This window comes from Sminthopsis crassicaudata, chromosome 1 (genome assembly GCF_048593235.1).
Source record: "Sminthopsis crassicaudata isolate SCR6 chromosome 1, ASM4859323v1, whole genome shotgun sequence".
Lineage (NCBI taxonomy): Eukaryota > Metazoa > Chordata > Mammalia > Dasyuromorphia > Dasyuridae > Sminthopsis > Sminthopsis crassicaudata.
Window position 1 is genome coordinate 410,957 of NC_133617.1, and position 19,593 is coordinate 430,549.

General features: G+C 38.0%; 1 protein-coding gene and 1 gene segment (V, D, J or C); both read right to left on the bottom strand.

The window, feature by feature from the left end:
- Positions 1 to 19,593, bottom strand: part of LOC141556155 (immunoglobulin lambda variable 9-49-like) — a 1,090,947-nt gene that overhangs the window by 382,627 nt on the left and 688,727 nt on the right.
- Positions 6,366 to 8,166, bottom strand: LOC141556059 (uncharacterized). Its single transcript, XM_074289552.1, is given in 1 exon segment — positions 6,366 to 8,166. A coding segment is annotated over 1 exon segment (1,362 nt). The 5' UTR covers positions 7,807 to 8,166; the 3' UTR covers positions 6,366 to 6,444.

Below are 19,593 nucleotides of genomic sequence, written 5' to 3' on the forward strand. Positions count from 1 at the left end.
TAGCTGACTTTTGAGCTGCTTAATTCTGGATAGCAGATGCACTTCCTAGGTGCTAAGAGAAATTAATTTAGACTCTTGAGATATTCTGAAATGACTTATCACCACCACCACAATTACCACCAAAGCAACAGGAACTCAAATCAACAGGGAGTTATTCCTGACATCATTTTGAATAGTGTTACGGGTCCAACAAGTCAAGAAAAACATGGAATGTTGAAAAGGAATTAGAATTAAAAGAAAGATTTTTAAAAGTTTTAAAACAAAGAGATGAAAACTAGAATCTATGGATAGAAATTGCAGAGAGAAAAAAATAGATCCTTTGTAATGTAAAAATCTCCTCATTATACGAGTAAATAAAATAGGCTACCTTGGAATATATGAAGGTTTCCATTCCTCTAGATCTTCAAGTGAAGGCTAAATAATAATTAACAAGAAACTGATAGTATCTCTTCTCTTTTCCAAGTCTGAGATTCTATAATCTTCCTTCCCTCTCTTGATGAAGTAAATAACTTCTCATTTTGTCAAAAGACTCAGGCACCCAAAATGTTTGTGGCAGCTCTTTTTGTTGTAGCTAGAAACTGGAAGATGAATGGATGTCCATCAGTTGGAGAATGGTTGGGTAAATTGTGGTATATGAAGGTTATGGAATATTATTGCTCGGTAAGAAATGACCAGCAGGAGGAATATAGAGAGGTCTGGAGAGACTTAAATCAACTGATGCTGAGTGAAATGAGCAGAACCAGAAGATCACTGTACACTTCAACAACAATACTGTATGAGGATGTATTCTGATGGAAGTGGAAATCTTCAACATAAAGAAGATCCAACTCACTTCCAGTTGATCAATGATGGACAGAGGTAGCTACACCCAGAGAAGAAACACTGGGAGGGGAATGTAAATTGTTAGCACTAATATCTGTCTGCCCAGGTTGCATGTACCTTCGGATTCTAATGTTTATTGTGCAACAAGAAAATTATATTCACACACATGTATTGTACCTAGACTATATTGTAACACATGTAAAATGTATGGTATTGCCTGTCGTCGGGGGGAGGAAATAGAGGGAGGGGGGGTAATTTGGAAAAATGAATACAAGGGATAATATTATAAAATATATATATATATATATAAAAAGACTCAGGAACCCATAAAAAACAAATATATTACACCCCAGGGGTCATTTAAAAGGATTTCTTTTATCATGAAGACCATATGACATATGAGTCCCATTCCTTCCAGGAAAATGATTGAAGGTTTATCACTATTTTTTCCTTTGTACATCTATTTGTATGCATATCTGTCTGTACAGTATTTAGTGAAGATATCATTCTAGGCATGTTGTGCAAAGGTGTAGAAAACAGAGAAAAAGCACAGTGAAAAAATTGCCCTTTAATTCTTTAGGGCACTATTAGCATCTTTCATCTTTCAAGTAGAGAGGAACAGGTTTGATCAATGGCCTTATGTAGCAACCCAGAATTGAGCTGGGAAAGGCCTTTGGCTGGTAGCTGAGGTTACAGTTTGCAATTTTGAAAGATTTTGCTGGTGGGAGAACTGAGTATTGAAAAGCTAATGAGAGGTGTGAGGCTTTTCTTGATTAGTGGATAAGTATGATGCCCTTTAGCATGCAAGTAGATCTAGGTCTGAATGTTCCTAGTGAATTGGGACTGATCTTGTTGGACCCTTATTATCATGTCCCAGAAATTTGTGGCTCCCTTGAATTTAAGAGCTGGGGATAGATTACACTGAACAAAACCAGGGTTCTGATTGAAATCCAATCTTATCTGTAGATCATGGAGTATTTATTAAGTGTCTTCTATGTGCCAGGGAACAAAGAGAAAATATATCTATATGTTTGTCCTTTCCTCCCATTCCATTCTCTCTCCCTTTCTCTCTCTTTTTCTCTATCTTCCCCCCTCTCAGTTTGTCCATCATTTGACTTTTTAAGTCAAAAAGTGGCAACTACCTCATGTATCCCAAATTTGCTGATAATTTATTGGAAAGCATGGACAACACATTGGAAGAGAGAATCAAAAGCCTAAAGAACTTTATGGGTTAGAACAATGTGCAAGAACTTACAACATGAAATGTAATAGGAATAAAATGATGTCAAAATTATAATATTATAATTATTAGGTGGGAGAGGTATGGCTTGAAAATTGTCGAAAAAAAATCTATTTTAGTGGATCACAAGTTCAATATGAATCAACAATATAAGAAAGAAGTTCCAAATAGCTAATATGATCTTAAGGTCCATTAATCCAGAATTAGGATTATGATGAATTTGTATACTGAATCTAGATCAAATTTCTAGGTTCTTTGTTTGTTTTTTATTTAATTAATTACTTTTCCATTAAAATATGATTTCATTCCCATTAAGAAGGAAAAATGATCCCTTTTCTAAACATTGAGAGTCAAGCAACATAAACTCAAGTATTACCTATGGACAACAAAAAATGTTTCAGTTAAAACTCTGAATCTGTCAGTTCTTTGTGTATAAAGAGCAGTACTATGTTTCATCATTAGTCTTATTTAATCATAGTTGATCAGTGAAATGATCACAGCTCCCAAATCTTTCTTTCTTTTAAATTTTTGGAAAAAAAAAGTTTTAATTTTATTATTGGGGTAAAACAAGGTTTTCTGTAATACTGTATATAAAATATGAAGGCAAAGATTTTATACTATATTGCTGTTGCATAAATTGTTGTCCTTGTTCTGATGAGGTCTAGATTTGGGGTACCTAAATGAAATTAGAGTTTAGTTGAAGTGTCAGGTTCCGAGTACAGGAGTCAAATAGAGCTCCCCTGCAACCCCTTTGGATTTGGAGCAAGGATAAGGAATTAAATGAAGTCTAATAGTGGCTCAAGAATCTGCTGTAAAGGAAATTACAGACGCGAAAACCTAAATTGATAAAAGAGGTTTATTAGGGGGGTTTGAAGGTAAGATTATAATCTAGTTAGTAAAAGATGAAGGTAGAGATAAGAAGGCATGAGAAACAGGATTCCATTGTGCAGGGAGTCATTGGTGCCATGCATGCTGCTGCAATGTGTAGAATCTCTGCAAAGAGAGGACTCTAGTTTGGCTGTTTTGTAATGAGAGATTTAGGTAAAGGGGCCCATGGGTGAAGTCCAAGTTGGCTGGGTTTCAGCTAGGGCTAGAATTTGCTTAGTGGGGGTTGGGAAACCTGAGAAGATCATTAGAATGTGGGCTTGGACAGTCCATGTTGCCTCAGATTCCATGGGGGCTAGGTGAGCCTGGATCTCCTATTGGAATTCAAAGGGGTGCTTTTGACCAGGATTTATAGGTAAAAGGTCCTAGCTTCTTGAATTGATAATGTATCAAGTAGGAGGGGTTGGGAATCAGAAAGGAATAAATCAATCTGAAAGGACAAGTTTCCTGGACAAGGTCCCTTTAAGAAAGGGACCACAACCTTTTTCAGTTCTGCTCACATCCCTCTGCATGAGTTCATACAAATCTTTCCAGGTTTCTCAGAAACTGTTTCCTTCATCATTTCTCATACTACAGATTCATGTGTCATAATTTGTCCAGGCATTCCCCCATTGATAGTGGTGCTACAATTTAGGAAGGACATGGATATGTTGGAATGTGTCCAGCAGCCTGAAGAAGAGATTTATTGGGAGAGGAAAGGTGGCTCTTTTTACATGTTTGAAAAGGCAGAATGTGGAAGAGAAATTACAATTGACAGGTGTGTAGTGGTATCTCAAAGTTGTCTTAATTTGCATTTCTCTGATCAGTAGTGATTTGGAACACTCTTTCATATGAGTGGATATAGTTTCAATTTCATCATCTGAAAATTGTCTGTTCATATCTTTTGACCATTTATCAATTGGAGAATGATTTGATTTCTTACAAATTAGGGTCAATTCTCTCTATATTTTGGAAATGAGGCCTTTATCAGAACCTTTAAGTGTAAAAATATTTTCCCAATTTGTTACTTCCCTTCTAATGTTATTTGCATTAGTTTTGTTTGTACAAAAGCTTTTTAATTTGATGTAATCAAAATCTTCTATTTTGTGATCAATAATGATCTCTAATTCTCCTTTGGTCATAAATTCCTTCCTCCTTCACAGGTCTGAGAGATAGACTATCTTTTATTCCTCTAATCTATTTATGATTTCATTCTTTATGCCTAAATCATGGACTCATTTTGATCTTACCTTGGTATATGGTGTTAAGTGTGGGTCCATATCTAATTTCTACCATACTAATTTGCAGTTTTCCCACCAGTTTTTTTCAAATAATGAATTCTTATCCCAAATGTTGGTGTCTTTGGGTTTGTCAAACACTAGATTGATATAGTTTTACCCTATTTTGTCCTGTGTACCTAATTTCTTCCACTGATCAACTAGTCTATTTCTTAGCCAATACCAAATGGTTTTGGTGACTGCTGCTATCTAATATAGCTTTAGATCAGGTACAGCTACGCCACCTTCATCTGACTTTTTTTCCATTAATTCCCTTGAAATTCTCGACCTTTTATTCTTCCATATGGATTTTGTTGTTCTTTTTTTCTAGGTCATTAAAATAGTTTCTTGGGTGTCTGATTGATATAGCACTAAATAACTACATTAATTTGGGAGCGTTGTCATCTTTATTATATTCGCTCGGCCTATCCAAGGGAACTGAATGTCTTTCCAATTATTTAAATCTGATTTTATTTTTGTGGCAAGTATTTTGTAATTTTGCTCATATAATTCCTGACTTTTCTTTGGTAGATGAATTCCCAAATATTTTATACTCTCGACATTTGTTTTAAAAGGAATTTCTCTTTGTAGCTCTTGCTGTTGCATTTTGTTGGTGATGTATAAAAATGCTAAGGATTTATGTGGATTTATTTTGTATCCAGCAACTTTGCTAAAGTTGTGAATTATTTGTAATAACTTTTTATTAGAATCTCTGGCGTTCTCTAAGTATACCATCATATCATCTGCAAAGAATGACAGTTTGATTTCCTCATTACCTACTCCTATTCCTTTAATGTCTTTCTCGACTCTTATTGCTGAGGCTAGCCTTTCTAATAAAATATTGAATAATAATGGTGATAGTGGGCAACCTTGTTTCACTCCTGATCTTACTGGGAAACGTTCCATTTTATCTCCATTACATATTATGCTTACTGACAGTCTCAAATATATGCTACTGCCTATTTTAAGGAATAGTCCATTTATTCCTACACTCTCAAGCGTTTTTAGTAGGAATGGATGTTGTATTTTATCAAATGCTTTTTCTGCATCTATTAAGATGATCATATGGTTTTTATTAATTTGATTATTAATATGGTCAAATATACTAATAGTTTTCCTAATATTAAACCAGCCCTGCATTCCTGGTATAAATCCTACTTGATCATAGTGTATTATCCTGGGGATGATTTTCTGAAGTCTTTTGCTAATATCTTATTTAAGATTTTAGCATCAATATTCATTAAGGAAATTGGTCTATAGTTTTCTTTCTCCATTTTCAACCTACCTGATTTAGGTATCAGTACCATGTCCGTGTCATAAAAGGAGTTTGGTAGGACTCCTTCATTCCCTATTTTTAAAAATAGTTTATATAACATTGGGGCTAATTGTTCTTTAAATGTTTGGTAGAATTCACATGTAAATCCATATGGTCCTGGGGTTTTTTTTCCTGGGGAGCTGATTAATAGCTTGTTCTATTTCTTTTTCTGAAAGGGGACTATTTAAGCAGTTTATCTCCTCCACTGTTAATCTAGGAAGCCTATATTTTTGGAGGTAGTCATCTTTTCACTTAAGTTATCAAATTTATTGGCATAAATTTGGCCAAAGTAATGTGAATTGTTAAATATGTCAGTTAAGGGACAGATTGTAGAAACACGAACAGTTTTAAAGACAATGGTAAAAGTATGTCAATATTCCAAAATTTCTGGCATACAGGTAAAGCAGGAACCAATAGGGTAAATGATTGCTCAGAAACCACATGCTAATAAAATGTAAAAAATAATAAATAGAATATCATTTATTAAATATATCAATACATTAATACAATAAATACATCAATACATTAGATACATCATTTACATTTTTGAAATACATCAATACATTAGAAATCAGACTAAAGAAGTTATAAAAACCAAATTATATTCCGAGGGAAGGCCATGGTACTCCATCCCCTCTTCATTACAAGTATGAAGGACTAAGTGTGAAAAAATACATACAGTTTTTTCATGTGTTGGATTAGGAGGGGATGAAAAAGACCTAGTTGAGAAGTGCAGGTGGCATGTTAACGAAAAAGAGCCACAATGAATTATTTTAAGAAGAATAGATTTTTCTCCTACTGGGTTGCCAGAATCTTATGAATTCTCTGGTAACAGTGAAGGGGTGGTTCCTGTCTGAAATCTCTCTATTTCATCATATTCTGTTTCTCTTTAATATGACTTTTCTGATGAGTAATAAGGACAGACCTCATACTAAAGCCTTTCCCACACTCTTTACATACAAAAGGTTTCTCTCCATTATGAGTTCTCTGATGAATAGTAAGGCATCCTCGATGTCTGAAGACTTTTCCACATTCTTACATTCAAAGGGTCTCTGTCCAGTATGAAATCTTTGATGACACATGAGGTATCCTCTCTGGTTGAAACCTTTTTCACATGGCTTACATACAAAGGGTTTCTCTCAAGTATGAACTCTCTGATGATAAGTGAGGCTGTGCTTCTGACTAAAACCTTTCCCACATTCGTTACATACAAATGGTTTCTCTCCAGTGTGAGTTCTCTGATGTACAGTAAGCTTTCCTCTCTCACTGAAGGCTTTTCCACATTCTTTACATTCAAAGGGTTTCTCTCCAGTGTGAATTCTCTGATGTACTGTAAGGCACCCTCGACGGCTGAAGGCTTTTCCACATTCATTACATTCAAAGGGTTTCTCTCCAGTGTGAGTTCTCTGATGTACAATAAGATATCCTCTCTCACTGAAGGCTTTTCCACATTCATTACATACAAAGGGTTTCTCTCCAGTGTGAGTTCTCTGATGTACATTAAGGCTTCCTCGATGGCTGAAGGCTTTTCCACATTCTTTACATTCAAAGGGTTTCTCTCCAGTGTGAATTCTCTGATGTACATTAAGGCTTCCTATTTGGCTGAAGGCTTTTCCACATTCATTACATTCAAAGGGTTTCTCTCCAGTGTGAGTTCTCTGATGTACAATAAGATATCCTCTCTCACTGAAGGCTTTTCCACATTCATTACATACAAAGGGTTTCTCTCCAGTGTGAATCCTCTGATGCACAATAAGGCTTCCTCGACGGCTGAAGGCTTTTCCACATTCATTACATACAAAGGGTTTCTCTCCAGTGTGAGTTCTCTGATGTACATTAAGGCTTCCTATTTGGCTGAAGGCTTTTCCACATTCCTTACATAGGAAGGGTTTCTCTCTAGTAGGAACTCTCTGATGAATATTGAGATTGTACTTCTGACTAAAACCTTTCCCACATTCTTTACATACAAATGGTTCCTCTCCAGTGTGAGTTCTCTGATGTGCAGTAAGGAAATCTTGATGACACCCACTGGAGTTTCTGCTCTTGGGACTCCAGGCTCTTTGTTGCTTCTCCAACACAGAGATCAGATCCAGTGTGGAAACAGGAATCCCCACAGAGATCAAGTTCTGGTAGTTTTCCAGCATCACATACTTGTGCAGGGCTCTCTGGGCAGGATCCAGAAGCCTCCACTCCTCGCTGGTGAAGTCCACAGCCACATCCCAGAACGTCACCGGTTCCTGAATGGGGGCCATGAGAAAGCCAGAAGTCACAGCCTCCTTGGGCTCCATCTGCTGCCTGGGGATGAGCAGAGTCTTCACAGGTCGGAGGGAGTTCTCCACTGAACTCACCAATCCTGTCACTTGATCTGCTGAGTGTAGGGCTTCACATCCAGGCCCTCACTTGGGCACCAAATATAGTATACTTTCTTGAACCTCCAAATGGAGGTGAGAAAATACACTATTCTTTCTAGAGGCACACACTGATTGCCAAAAGATATTGTCCAGACTAGGTCTCTGGAGGATCTCAGGACCAGCCTTGGTCTTAGTGGAGGAGTGAAGGAGGCAGGAGAGCCATTAGGATGGTCAAAGATGAAGTGTCTCTTTCCAGTCTTCTCATCCCTTAAAAAGCTCACTATGATTACATCAGCACAGCACACTGAGCAAGTGGTAACTAGGGCAGCAGTGCATCCCTCAGCACACTGACTTAACACATTTGTTAAGTATAAGTACCCTGCTGTTGACATGTAAACAGAACACTGGTGGTCAGGCCCTCCTTGACTTCTCAGGAAAGGTGAGAACACCAAAAGGAGCTGGGAAGATAACCAGACGTTGTAATTAGGTTCCCTCTGGCCTGAAGGCTCTTATATATTACCCAGAGTTCTCACACTCTCTGTGGCCCTCTGCCAATCAACATAATTATAAGTAGATGAAATGTCTGTAGGCATCAGCTTAGGGCCGGCTCCTGCACTTGGAACCCTCCACCTGGAATAAATCTAGTTGGAAGACCTCAAGTGTTTTGAGGGAACAGATCCTTCTCTTTCACAATAATCAAGAACCACAAGCTCCCAGGGAGCATGGCAAGTCAAACCTCTGCCCTGAGCCTGGGCCACAAGTCATCCCCCTGGTATTCCTTGAAGGATGGAGGTCTCAAAGCACTGCCAGGGCTACCAGCCACGGCCAACTACCCGACCTCACGCTGGCAGACTCCGAGCCCAGGAAGAACAGCATCCCCAGGACCTCTGGCTCCTTGTAGCCCAAACCTCCCCAGTGACCAGCAGGACGGCAGCCTGTGGGGAGGGCTCAGCCACAGCCAGTGAAGTCCCGGGACAATGGGAAGACCCACAACCTGGCTCAGCACTGTCCCCTGAGAGAAGCTGATGTCACCTTGGCCTCTGGCCCTTCCCTCTGCTGGGACCCCGAGGTGTGTGGTCCCCCCCTTTTCTCCAAGCCTGTCTGTGAGCCAAATTCACAGCAGGAGTGGGCCACTCCCAATAAAATGTTCACAACTTTTATACATTTCCGACAAAGAACCTCCAAAATCCCACAGTCTATATGTTGTGATTGGTCACATAAGTCTGTATTCTCCTACTTGGTCAGTGGAATGTAATAGACAAGGTGACATCTAGCTTCTTTGATTTTAGTCCCTTCTTTGGACAATGGAATGTAGTCCAGGCTTATCTAAAATCCTGTGACTGGGCCCTATAGGCTTGATCTACTTTAGCTAACACTCTCTGATCAATATGTACTGAATCTATAAATTCTTCACTTTTCTACATAATCCCTCCTCTTACATATATATATATATATATATATATATATATATATATATATATATATATTTCCTCTTGAAGAACTTACATTGTGGTGAAATTCAGTTAACATCTCTACACATGGCTTGTTATTCTCCTCTTCTGGATCATCCCCTGCTACTGCCTCCCATTCCTCTTTCTGTAAAAACATTATTTTAATGGCAAGTCCTGTATGTAAGATTTTTTTTTCTAATTTTATTTTTTTATTTACAAGACATATGCATAGGTAATTTTTCAGCATTAGCAATTTCAAAACCTTTTATTCCAACTTTTCCACTCCTTCCCCCCCCCCTTACCCCAGATGGCAGGTTGACCAATTCATGTTACATGTGTAAAAGTATAAGTTAAATACAATATATGTATACATGTCCAAACAGTTATTTTGCTGTACAGAAAGAATCGGACTTGGAAACAATGTACAAGTAGCCTGTGAAGGAAATAAAAAATGCAGGCGGACAAAAATAAAGGGATTGGGAATTCTATGTGGTCATCTCCCAGAGTTCTTTCGCTGGGTGTGGCTGGTTCAATTCATTACTGCTCTATTGGAACTGATTTAGTTCATGTCATTGTTGATGATGGCCTCGTCCATCAGAATTGGGCATCATATAGTATTGTTGTTGAAGTATATAATGATCTCCTGGTCCTCCTCATTCCACTCAGCATCAGTTCATGTCAGTCTTTCCAGGCCTTTCTGTAATCATCCTGTTGGTCATTTCTTATGGAACAATAATATTCCATAATATTCTTATACCACATTTTATTCAGTCATTCTCCAATTGATGGGCATCCACTCAGTTTCCTATTTCTGGCCACTATAAAGAGGGCTGACACAAACATTCTTGCACTGTATGTAAGGTGCTTGATAGTGGTCTTTGAATTATTTTTGTTACCAATGTAACATTATACAGGGTAAACATAGTGGGAACAGAATAATACCACTGATTGCAATGTCTATACCATGACAGCTGTTTCCACCAGCTACCATCAGACTAAGACCACCAGCTATTTGTGAAGGGAGATTTCTAAACTTGTACAGCCACATGAACTATCTTGCAAATGCCCTCAGTAATTTATTTTACTATTTGTCGGTTGTCATCAATTTGCATACAACAAGTGGACGGTTTTGTTTCCCATGGACCCCTCCTTCCTCTGCTAACAGATAATCTAAAACTAATCTATGTTATAAAACCACTTTTCTTGTTTGAGTGACTTGATTGACTAATAGATCAAGGGCTGTTAGGATTACCAGGTGAGAACTCAGGTTGTCTGGACAATGACAAGGTGAGAACTCAGGTTGACTTGACTTTGGTTCGGGCCTTTAAAGGGAGTTTACACCTTAGGAATTCTAAGAGTAGGAAGTTCATTGGTGGAAGTATTTCCCCACGCCCCATTGAGTTCTCACATTTCTATTCTCTGGGAGGATAAAAGAAGGGCAGCATTGGGTGTGAGAGAATTGACTCTGGGCTGAAAGGACAAGAGCTGGAGGAGATTCAGAGCTCCCAAGAAACCTGCGCACAGAAGGAAAAGATTTTATAGATCTCCTCCCAGAGAAGGATTAAAATTGAGTAGCCGACTGGACCCTCACAATTCAAGAACATTACAAAAGGTCTAGCAGTTTGGTTAGTGGTTGCCTCTAAGGCTGCCTGCTGTTGAATTAATATAATATATATTAATATAAAATAATATTATAATATATTAACATATTATATTGACATTAATATATTATAATATATATTAATATAATACATTAATATTATATGTAATATATATGCATATATATATATATATGTGTGTGTGTGTGTGTGTGTGTGTGTGTGTGTGTGTGTGTGTCCAATATCCCCAACCACCATCTTGGGCCCAAATTCCTTGATAATTTGTGCTGGGAGCCAGGCATCTCCCCATTCATTATCATGACCAGGTTGTCCTCATTACCCCCTAATGAATGCTGGTGGACACAATTAAGCACTGATCCATCATTACAAACAGTATTTAACTTGCTCCATCAATGATCACCACAGTCTATAATATCTTCTCTCTCTGGTTGACATGTAAAAGTCCATTCACACTTACTCTCTCCTATCCATGGCCCTGCACCTGTTTGATTTAGGCAATGCCCCAATAAGGTATCTCAGATAAATATCGCTAACAAGATTTTATGTGCAGAGTTCCTTTTCAATGTTTGTCTCAGCTTCTTCTCTGGATTCAGTTTGTAAGTTCACACCCTTGGAGTGTCCTTTGGGCCTTTAATTCTGGTATGCTCAGTCCATCCTCTTTCCTCTATAGCACTGCTATATGTGATGTCAAGAGGATCTGGAACAGTCCTTCCCAGGTCGGGGTAGGTTTGTCCTCCTTCCACGTCGGAACCATGACCCAGTGACACTTTTGAGGAGGGACAGAAAGAAACAAGAGTGCAAAACACTCAGGAAGACTTAGATACAATGATTCAAAGGGAAGTGAATGGAACCTGGGAAACATTGTACATCATGAAGAGCAATATTGTACAATAAGGGAATGTAGCAATTTTCAGCAACACTATGATCCATGACATTTTGCAAGGACTAATGATGAAAAAGTATCCATTATGACACACACACACACAAAAACCACCTAATATTATCTGACTACTAATTGAGGAATGCTATTTTTATTTTCTTTCTTTGTTTCTTTCTTTTCTTTTACAGAATAACTAAAATGGAAATTTTTACATGATTCCACATGTATAAATAATATCTAAATGCTTATAAAGTCAAGGAGTGAGCAGCAACACAAAACTTTAAAAAGGATTTGTAATTTTAGCATGCAAATGGAAACAATAAAATGTTAAATGTTGACGGATTCACTGTTAAATATTTTAGGAAATAAAAATAATCTTAAACAATATAGTTAAAACACCTGCTAACCTATTCATAAGTGGTCTGATGTGTCTCTATGGTTCTGTAGTACAAAGGAAATAGAAGGAATATTTTAACACCAGATCAGAGTTTTGTGATTCTTTATACCTCACATAACTTTGCTCTACTGAAAAGTTAAGAAAAGAATACCTTGAAGGAGGAAGTTCATAAGAACCCAATAGGCCTGAGTTGCTACTACTAGAAATTAAAAATAAGAAAACCTTTTAGAGGACCCAATCTACATGATGTCTGAACCCACATTTGAACTCAGGTCTTGACTCCAGAGCTGATCCCTTATCCTCTGAACCAGCAGCAACCCAGCTAGTTCCTAGAAAAACTCATAATCTGACAATGTGAATTGTGTAAGGACTGTTTTTGAGATGCTTAATTCTGGATAGCAGATGCACTTCCCAGGTGCTAAGGGAAATTAATTTAGACTCTTGAGATATTCTGAAATGACTTATCACCACCTCCATCACAACCATCACCACAATTACCACCACAGCAACAGGAACTCAAATCAACAGAGAGTTATTCCTGACATCACTTTGAATAGTGTTATGTGTCCAACAAGTCAAGAAAAACATGGAATGTTGAAAAGGAATTAGATTTAAAAGAAAGTTTTTTAAAAGTTTTAAAACAAAGAGAGAAAAACTAGAATCTATGGATAGAAATTGCAGAGAGAAAAAAAGTAGATTCTTTGTAATGTAAAAATCTCCCCATCATTTGAGTAAGTAAAATAGGCTACCTTGGAATATATGAAGCTTTCTGTTCTTCTAGATCTTCAAGTGAAGGCTAAATAATAATTTATCAAGGAACTGATAGTATCTCTGCTCTTTTCCAACTCTGACATTGTAAAATCTTCCTTCCCTCTCTTGATGAAGTAAATGACTTCTCATTTTGTCAAAAGACTCATGCATCCATTAAAAACAAATATATTACACCCCGGGGGTCATTTAAAATTATTTCTTTTATCATGAAGACTATAGGACATATGAGTCCCATTCCTTCCAGGAAAATGATTGAAGGTTTATAACTATTGTTTCCTTTGTGCATCAATTTGTATGCATATTTGTCTGTGCAGTATTTAGTGAAGATATCATTCTGGGCATGTAGTGCAAAGGTGTAGAAAACAGAGAAAAAATTGGCCCTCTTGAATTCTTTAGGGCACAATTAGCATCTTTCATCTTTCAAGTAGAGAGGAACAGGTTTGATCAATGGCCTTATGTAGCAACCCAGAATTGAGCTGGGAAAGGCTCATGGCTGGTGGCTGAGGTTAAAGTTTGCAATTTTGAAAGAATTTGCTGGTGGGAGAACTGAGTATTGAAAAGCTAATGAGAGATATGAGGCTTTTCTTGATTAGTGGGTGAGTATGATGCCCTTTAGCATGGAAGCAGATCTAGGTCTGAATGTTCCAAGTTAATTGGGGCCGATCTTGTTGGACCCATATTATCATGTCCCAGAAGTTTGTGGCTCCCTTGAATTTAAGAGCTGGGGATAGATTACACTGAACAAAACCAGGGTTCTGATTGAAATCCAATCTTATCTGTAGATCATGGAGTATTTATTAAGTGTCTTCCATGTGCCAGGCAACAAAGAAAATATGTATCTATATATTTGTCCTTTCTTCCCATTCCATTCTCTTTCCCTTTCTCTCTTTTTTTCTCTGTCTTCCCCTCTCACTTTGTCCATCATTTGATTTTTTTAAGTCAAAAAGCAGCAATTAGCTGATGCATCCCAAATTTTGCTGATAATTTATTGGAAAGCATGGACAACATATTGGAAGGGAGAATCAAAAGCCTAAAGAACTTTGTGGGTTACAACAATGGGCAAGATCTTACAACATGAAATGTAATAGGAATAAAATGATGTCAAAATTATAATATAATTATTAGGTGGGAGAGGTATGGCTTGAAAATTGTCGAAAAAAAAATCTATTTTAGTGGATCACAAGTTCAATATGAATCAACAATATAAGAAAGAAGTTCCAAATAGCTAATATGATCTTAAGGTCCATTAATGCGAACACTAAATCCAGAATTAGGATTATGATGAATTTGTATACTGTATTCAGATCAAATTTCTGCGTGCTTTATTTTGTTTTTTTTTTTTAATTAATTACTTTTCCATAAAAAATATGATTTCATTCCCATTAAGAAGGAAAAATGATCCCTTTTGTAAACATTGAGAGTCAAGCAACATAAACTCAAGTATTACCTATGGACAACAAAAAATGTTTCAGTTAAAACTCTGAATCTGTCAGTTCTTTGTGTATAAAGAGCAGTACTAGGTTTCATCATTAGTCTTATTTAATCATAGTTGATCAGTGAAATGATCACTGCTGCCAAAACTTTCTTTCTTTTAAATTTTTGAAAAAAAAGTTTTAATTTTATTATTGGGGTAAAATAAGGATTTCTGTAACATTGTATGTACAATATGATGGCAAAGATTTTATACTATATTGCTGTTGCATAAATTGTTGTCCTTGTTCTGAAGAGATCTAGATTTGGGGTACCTAAATGAATTTAGAGTTTACTTGAGGTCTGGTGGCAGGGTTGGAGTACAGGGTGTCAAATAGAGCTCTCCTGCAACCCCTTTGGATTTGGCGCTAGGATAAAGAATTTAATGAAATCTAATAGTGGCTCAAGAGTCCCCTATAAAGGAATTTATGGACCCGAAAACTTAAACTGATAAAATAAGTTTATTATGGCGTTTGAAGGTAAGATTATGGTCTAGTTAGTAAGAGGTGAATGTAGAGATCAGAAGGCATGAGGAACAAGATTCCAGTGGGCAGAGAGAGAGTCATTGGTGCCACACATGATGCTGGAATGTGTAGAACCTCTGCAAAGAGAGGACACTAGCTTGGCTCTTTTGTACTGAGAGATTTAGCTAAAGGGGCTCGTGAGTGGAGTCCCAAGTTGGTTCCTGGCTGGGTTTCATAGAGGGCTAGAATTTGCTTGGTATAGATTGAGAAACCTGAGAAGATGATTAGAATGGGGGCTGAGACAGGCCAAGTTGGCTCAGATCCCATGGGGGCTGGAATAGCCTGGATCTCCTATTGGAATTCAAAGGGGTACCTTTGAGCAGGATTTGTGGATCAAATGTCCTAGCTTCATGAATTGATAGTGCAATAGCTAGGAGGGGTTGGGAATCAGAAAGGAATAAATTAATCTGAAAGGACTAGTTTCTTAAAGGGACCACAACCTGGATTGGTTCTGCTTACATCCCTCTGCATCAGTTCATACAAATCTTTCCAGGTTCCTCAGAAACTTTTTCATTCATCATCTTTCATAGCACAACATTATTTTATCAGACTCATGTATCATAATTTGTCCAGGCATTCTCCTACTGATAGTGGTGCTACAATTTAGGAAGGACGTGAATATCTCAGAATCTGTCCAGCAGCCTGAAGAAAAGAAGAGGAGAGGTGGCTCTCTTGAGTTATTTGAAGAAGCAGCATGTGGAAGGGAAATTACAATTGTTTTATTTATCCATAGAGCTAAGAACCATAACCTATGCATGAAAATTGCTGAGAGGAAGAGTTTGATTCCTCTTAATGTAAAATTTCCTAATAATAAAAGCAAATATCAAAGTGGAATGAATTATGTCAAGAAGCAATGCTATGGCATATGAATGAATTGGAATAATGTCACAATTTGTTTGATTGACGATTTCTTTCCTATTCTCCTTTTCCCTTCAAACTCTCCCATTATCAGTTCTTTTCTTTTTCTTTTCTTTTTTTTATGAGTCCTTTCTTTTCATTGGCCAAAATATATGAGATTCAATTTCAGTTTTTGTCCTTGCAAGGAGGGATTTAATTTATTTATTCAAGAATTGACTTATTTGATCTCTTTGTTGTCCAAGGAATTTCCTTTTTTTTTTAAAGGAAATTAATATATATGTGTGTGTGTATATATCTATCTATCTATCTATCTATCTATATATAGATAGATAGATAGATAGATATATACACACACACATATATATATATCAGAAATGCTAATCACTTACTTCACAGATGACAACACAAATTAAATAATAATCAATTCAGACAGCACTGCAAAAGTTTATTTTAAATGGAAAATGAAATAGTGAAATGTTAAATATGTCAGTCAAGGGACAGATTGTAGAAACAGGAACACTTTTAAAGACTATGGAAAAAGTGTGTCAATATTCCAAAATTTCTGGCAGATAAAGCAGGTACCAATAGTATAAATTATTGCTCAAAAGCCATATACTAATAAAATGTAAAAAATAATAAACAGAATATCATTTATTAAATATATCAGTACATTACTACAATAAATACATCAATACATTTAATATATCAATTACAATTTTGAAATACATCAATGCATTAGAAATTAGACTAAAGAAGTTATAAAAACCAAATCAAATTCTGAAGGAAGACCATGGTACTCCATCCCCTCTTCTTTACAAGTATGGTGGACTCAGTGTGAAACAATATATACAATGTCAGTTTTTCCATGTGTGGGATTTGGAGGGGAACAAAAAAGCCCAGGTTGAGAAGTGCAGGTGACATGTTAACCAAAAGAACCCCAATGAATTATTTTACAAAGATAGCTGTTTCTCCTAATGAGCTGCCAAAATCATAAAAATTACTGTTAACAGTGATGGTTGGTTCTGGTCTTAAATCTCTCTATTTCAACAAATGTTGTTTCTCTTTAGTATGAATTTTGTGATGGGTAATAAGGCTAGACCTCTTACTAATTACACTCATTATGTGCAAAGGATTTCTCTCTAGTATGAATTCCCTGATGATAAGTGAGATGGTGTCTCTTTGTAAGACTTTTCCCACATTCCTTACATACATGGTTTCTCTCCAGTGTGAGTTCTCTGATGTACAATAAGACATCTTCTCTCACTGAAGGCTTTTCCACATTCATTACATACAAAGGGTTTCTCTCCAGTGTGAGTTCTCTGATGTACAGTAAGGTGTCCTCTCTTACTGAAGGCTTTTCCACATTCATTACATACAAAGGGTTTCTCTCCAGTGTGAGTTCTGTGATGTACAGTAAGGTCTCCTCTCTTACTGAAGGCTTTTCCACATTCATTACATACAAAGAGTTTCTCTCCAGTGTGAATCCTCTGATGTACAGTAAGGCTCCTTTTGTGGCTAAAGATTTTTCCACATTCACTACATACAAAGGGTTTCTCTCCAGTATGAACTCTGCGGTGAATAGTGAGATAGCTGCTCTGACTAAAACCTTTTCCACATTCCTTACATAGAAAGGGTTTCTCTCCAGTGTGAATTCTTTGATGTACATTAAGGGTTCTTTTATAGCTGAAGGCTTTTCCACATTCATTACATACAAAGAGTTTCTCTCCAGTGTGAATCCTCTGATGTGCAGTAAGGCTTTTTTTGTGGCTAAAGATTTTTCCACATTCACTACATACAAAGGGTTTCTCTCCAGTGTGAATTCTCTGATGTACAATAAGGTTTCCTTTATGGCTGAAGGCTTTTCCACATTCATTACATACAAAGAGTTTCTCTCCAGTGTGAATCCTCTGATGTACAGTAAGGCTTTTTTTGTGGCTAAAGATTTTTCCACATTCACTACATACAAAGGGTTTCTCTCCAGTATGAACTCTGCGGTGAATAGTGAGATAGCTGCTCTGACTAAAACCTTTTCCACATTCCTTACATAGAAAGGGTTTCTCTCCAGTATGAACTCTTTGATGAGTAGTGAGATGGTGTCTCATAGTAAAACCTTTCCCACATTCCTTACATACAAATGGTTTCTCTCCAGTGTGAGTTCTCTGATGTGCAATAAGGCACTGTCTCTGGGTGAAGACTTTTCCACATTCGTTACATTCAAAGGGTCTCTCTGCAGTATGAACTCTCTGATGAATATTGAGACTGTTCCTCCAATTAAAACCTTTCCCGCATTGCTTGCACACAAATGGTTTCTCTCCAGTGTGAACTCTTTGATGAGTAGTGAGATGGTGTCTCACAGTAAAACCTTTCCCACATTCCTTACATACAAATGGTTTCTCTCCAGTGTGAGTTCTCTGATGTGCAATAAGGCACTTTCTCTGGGTGAAGACTTTTCCACATTCGTAACATTCAAAGGGTCTCTTTGCAGTATGAACTCTCTGATGATAAGTGAGACTGTGCTTCCAATTAAAACCTTTCCCACATTGCTTGCACACAAAAGGTTTCTCTCCAATGTGAGTTCTCTGATATTCAGTAAGGAAATCTTGATGAGACCCACTGGAATCTCTGCTCTTGGGACTTGATGTTCCTTCTTGCTCCTTCAACACACAGATCAGATCCAGTCTGGAAACAGGAATCCCCACAGAGAGCAGGTTCTGGTAGTTCTCCATCATCACATTCCTGTGCAGGGCCCTCTGGGCAGGATCCAGAAGCCTCCACTCCTCACTGGTGAAGTCCACAGTCACATCCTGGAAGGTCACGGGTTCCTGAGTTGGGGCCATGAGAAAGCCAGAAGTCACACCGTTCTTGGGCTCCATCTGCTGCCTGGGGATGAGCAGAGTCTCCACAGGTCTCGGGGCTTCTCCAGTGAACTCGCCACTCCTGTCAGTTGAGCTGCTGAGTGTAGGGCTTCAGGTCCAGGGCCTTACTTGGGGGCCAAATATAGTGAGCCTCCAAATTGGGTTAAATAAATACACTAGGCTTTCTAGAGGCCCAAGCTGGGTGCCAAAGTGTAGTGTCCGGACTAGCTCTCTGGAGGATCTCCAGACCAGCCTTGGTCTTAGTGGAGAAGGGAGGGAGGCAGGAGAGCCACCAGGACAGTCCAAGATGAAGTGTCTCTTTCCAGTCTTCTCAGCCCTTAAATACCTCAGCATGATTACATCAGCACAGCACACTGAGCAAGTGGTAACTAGGGCAGCAGGGCATCCCACAGCACATTGTGTAAACACAAGTGTTAAGTATAAGTACCCTGCTGTTGACATGTAAACAGAACACAGGTGGTTACTCCCTCATTGACTTCTCCTGAGAGGTGAGAACACCAAAGAGAGGTGGGAAGATAATCAGACATGGTCAGCAGGTTCTCTCTGAGCCAAAGGCTCTTATACCTTACCCAGAGTTCCCCCACTCTCTGAGGCCCTCTGCCAATCAACACAAACACAAGTAGATGAAATGTCTCTTGGCATCAGCTTAGGGCGGGCTCCAGCCCTTGGAACCATCCACCTGGGACAAATCTAGTTGGAAGACCCCAAGTGTTTGGAGGGAACAGATGCTTCTCTTTCCCAGTCATCAAGAACCACAAGCTCCCAGGGAGCCAGGCAAGTCTCACCCCTGCCCTGAGACTGAGTCATCCCCCAGTGTCCCTTGAGGAGGGGGGGTCTCAAGCACTGCCAGGGCTGCCAGCCACTGCCCCCTCCTGGCC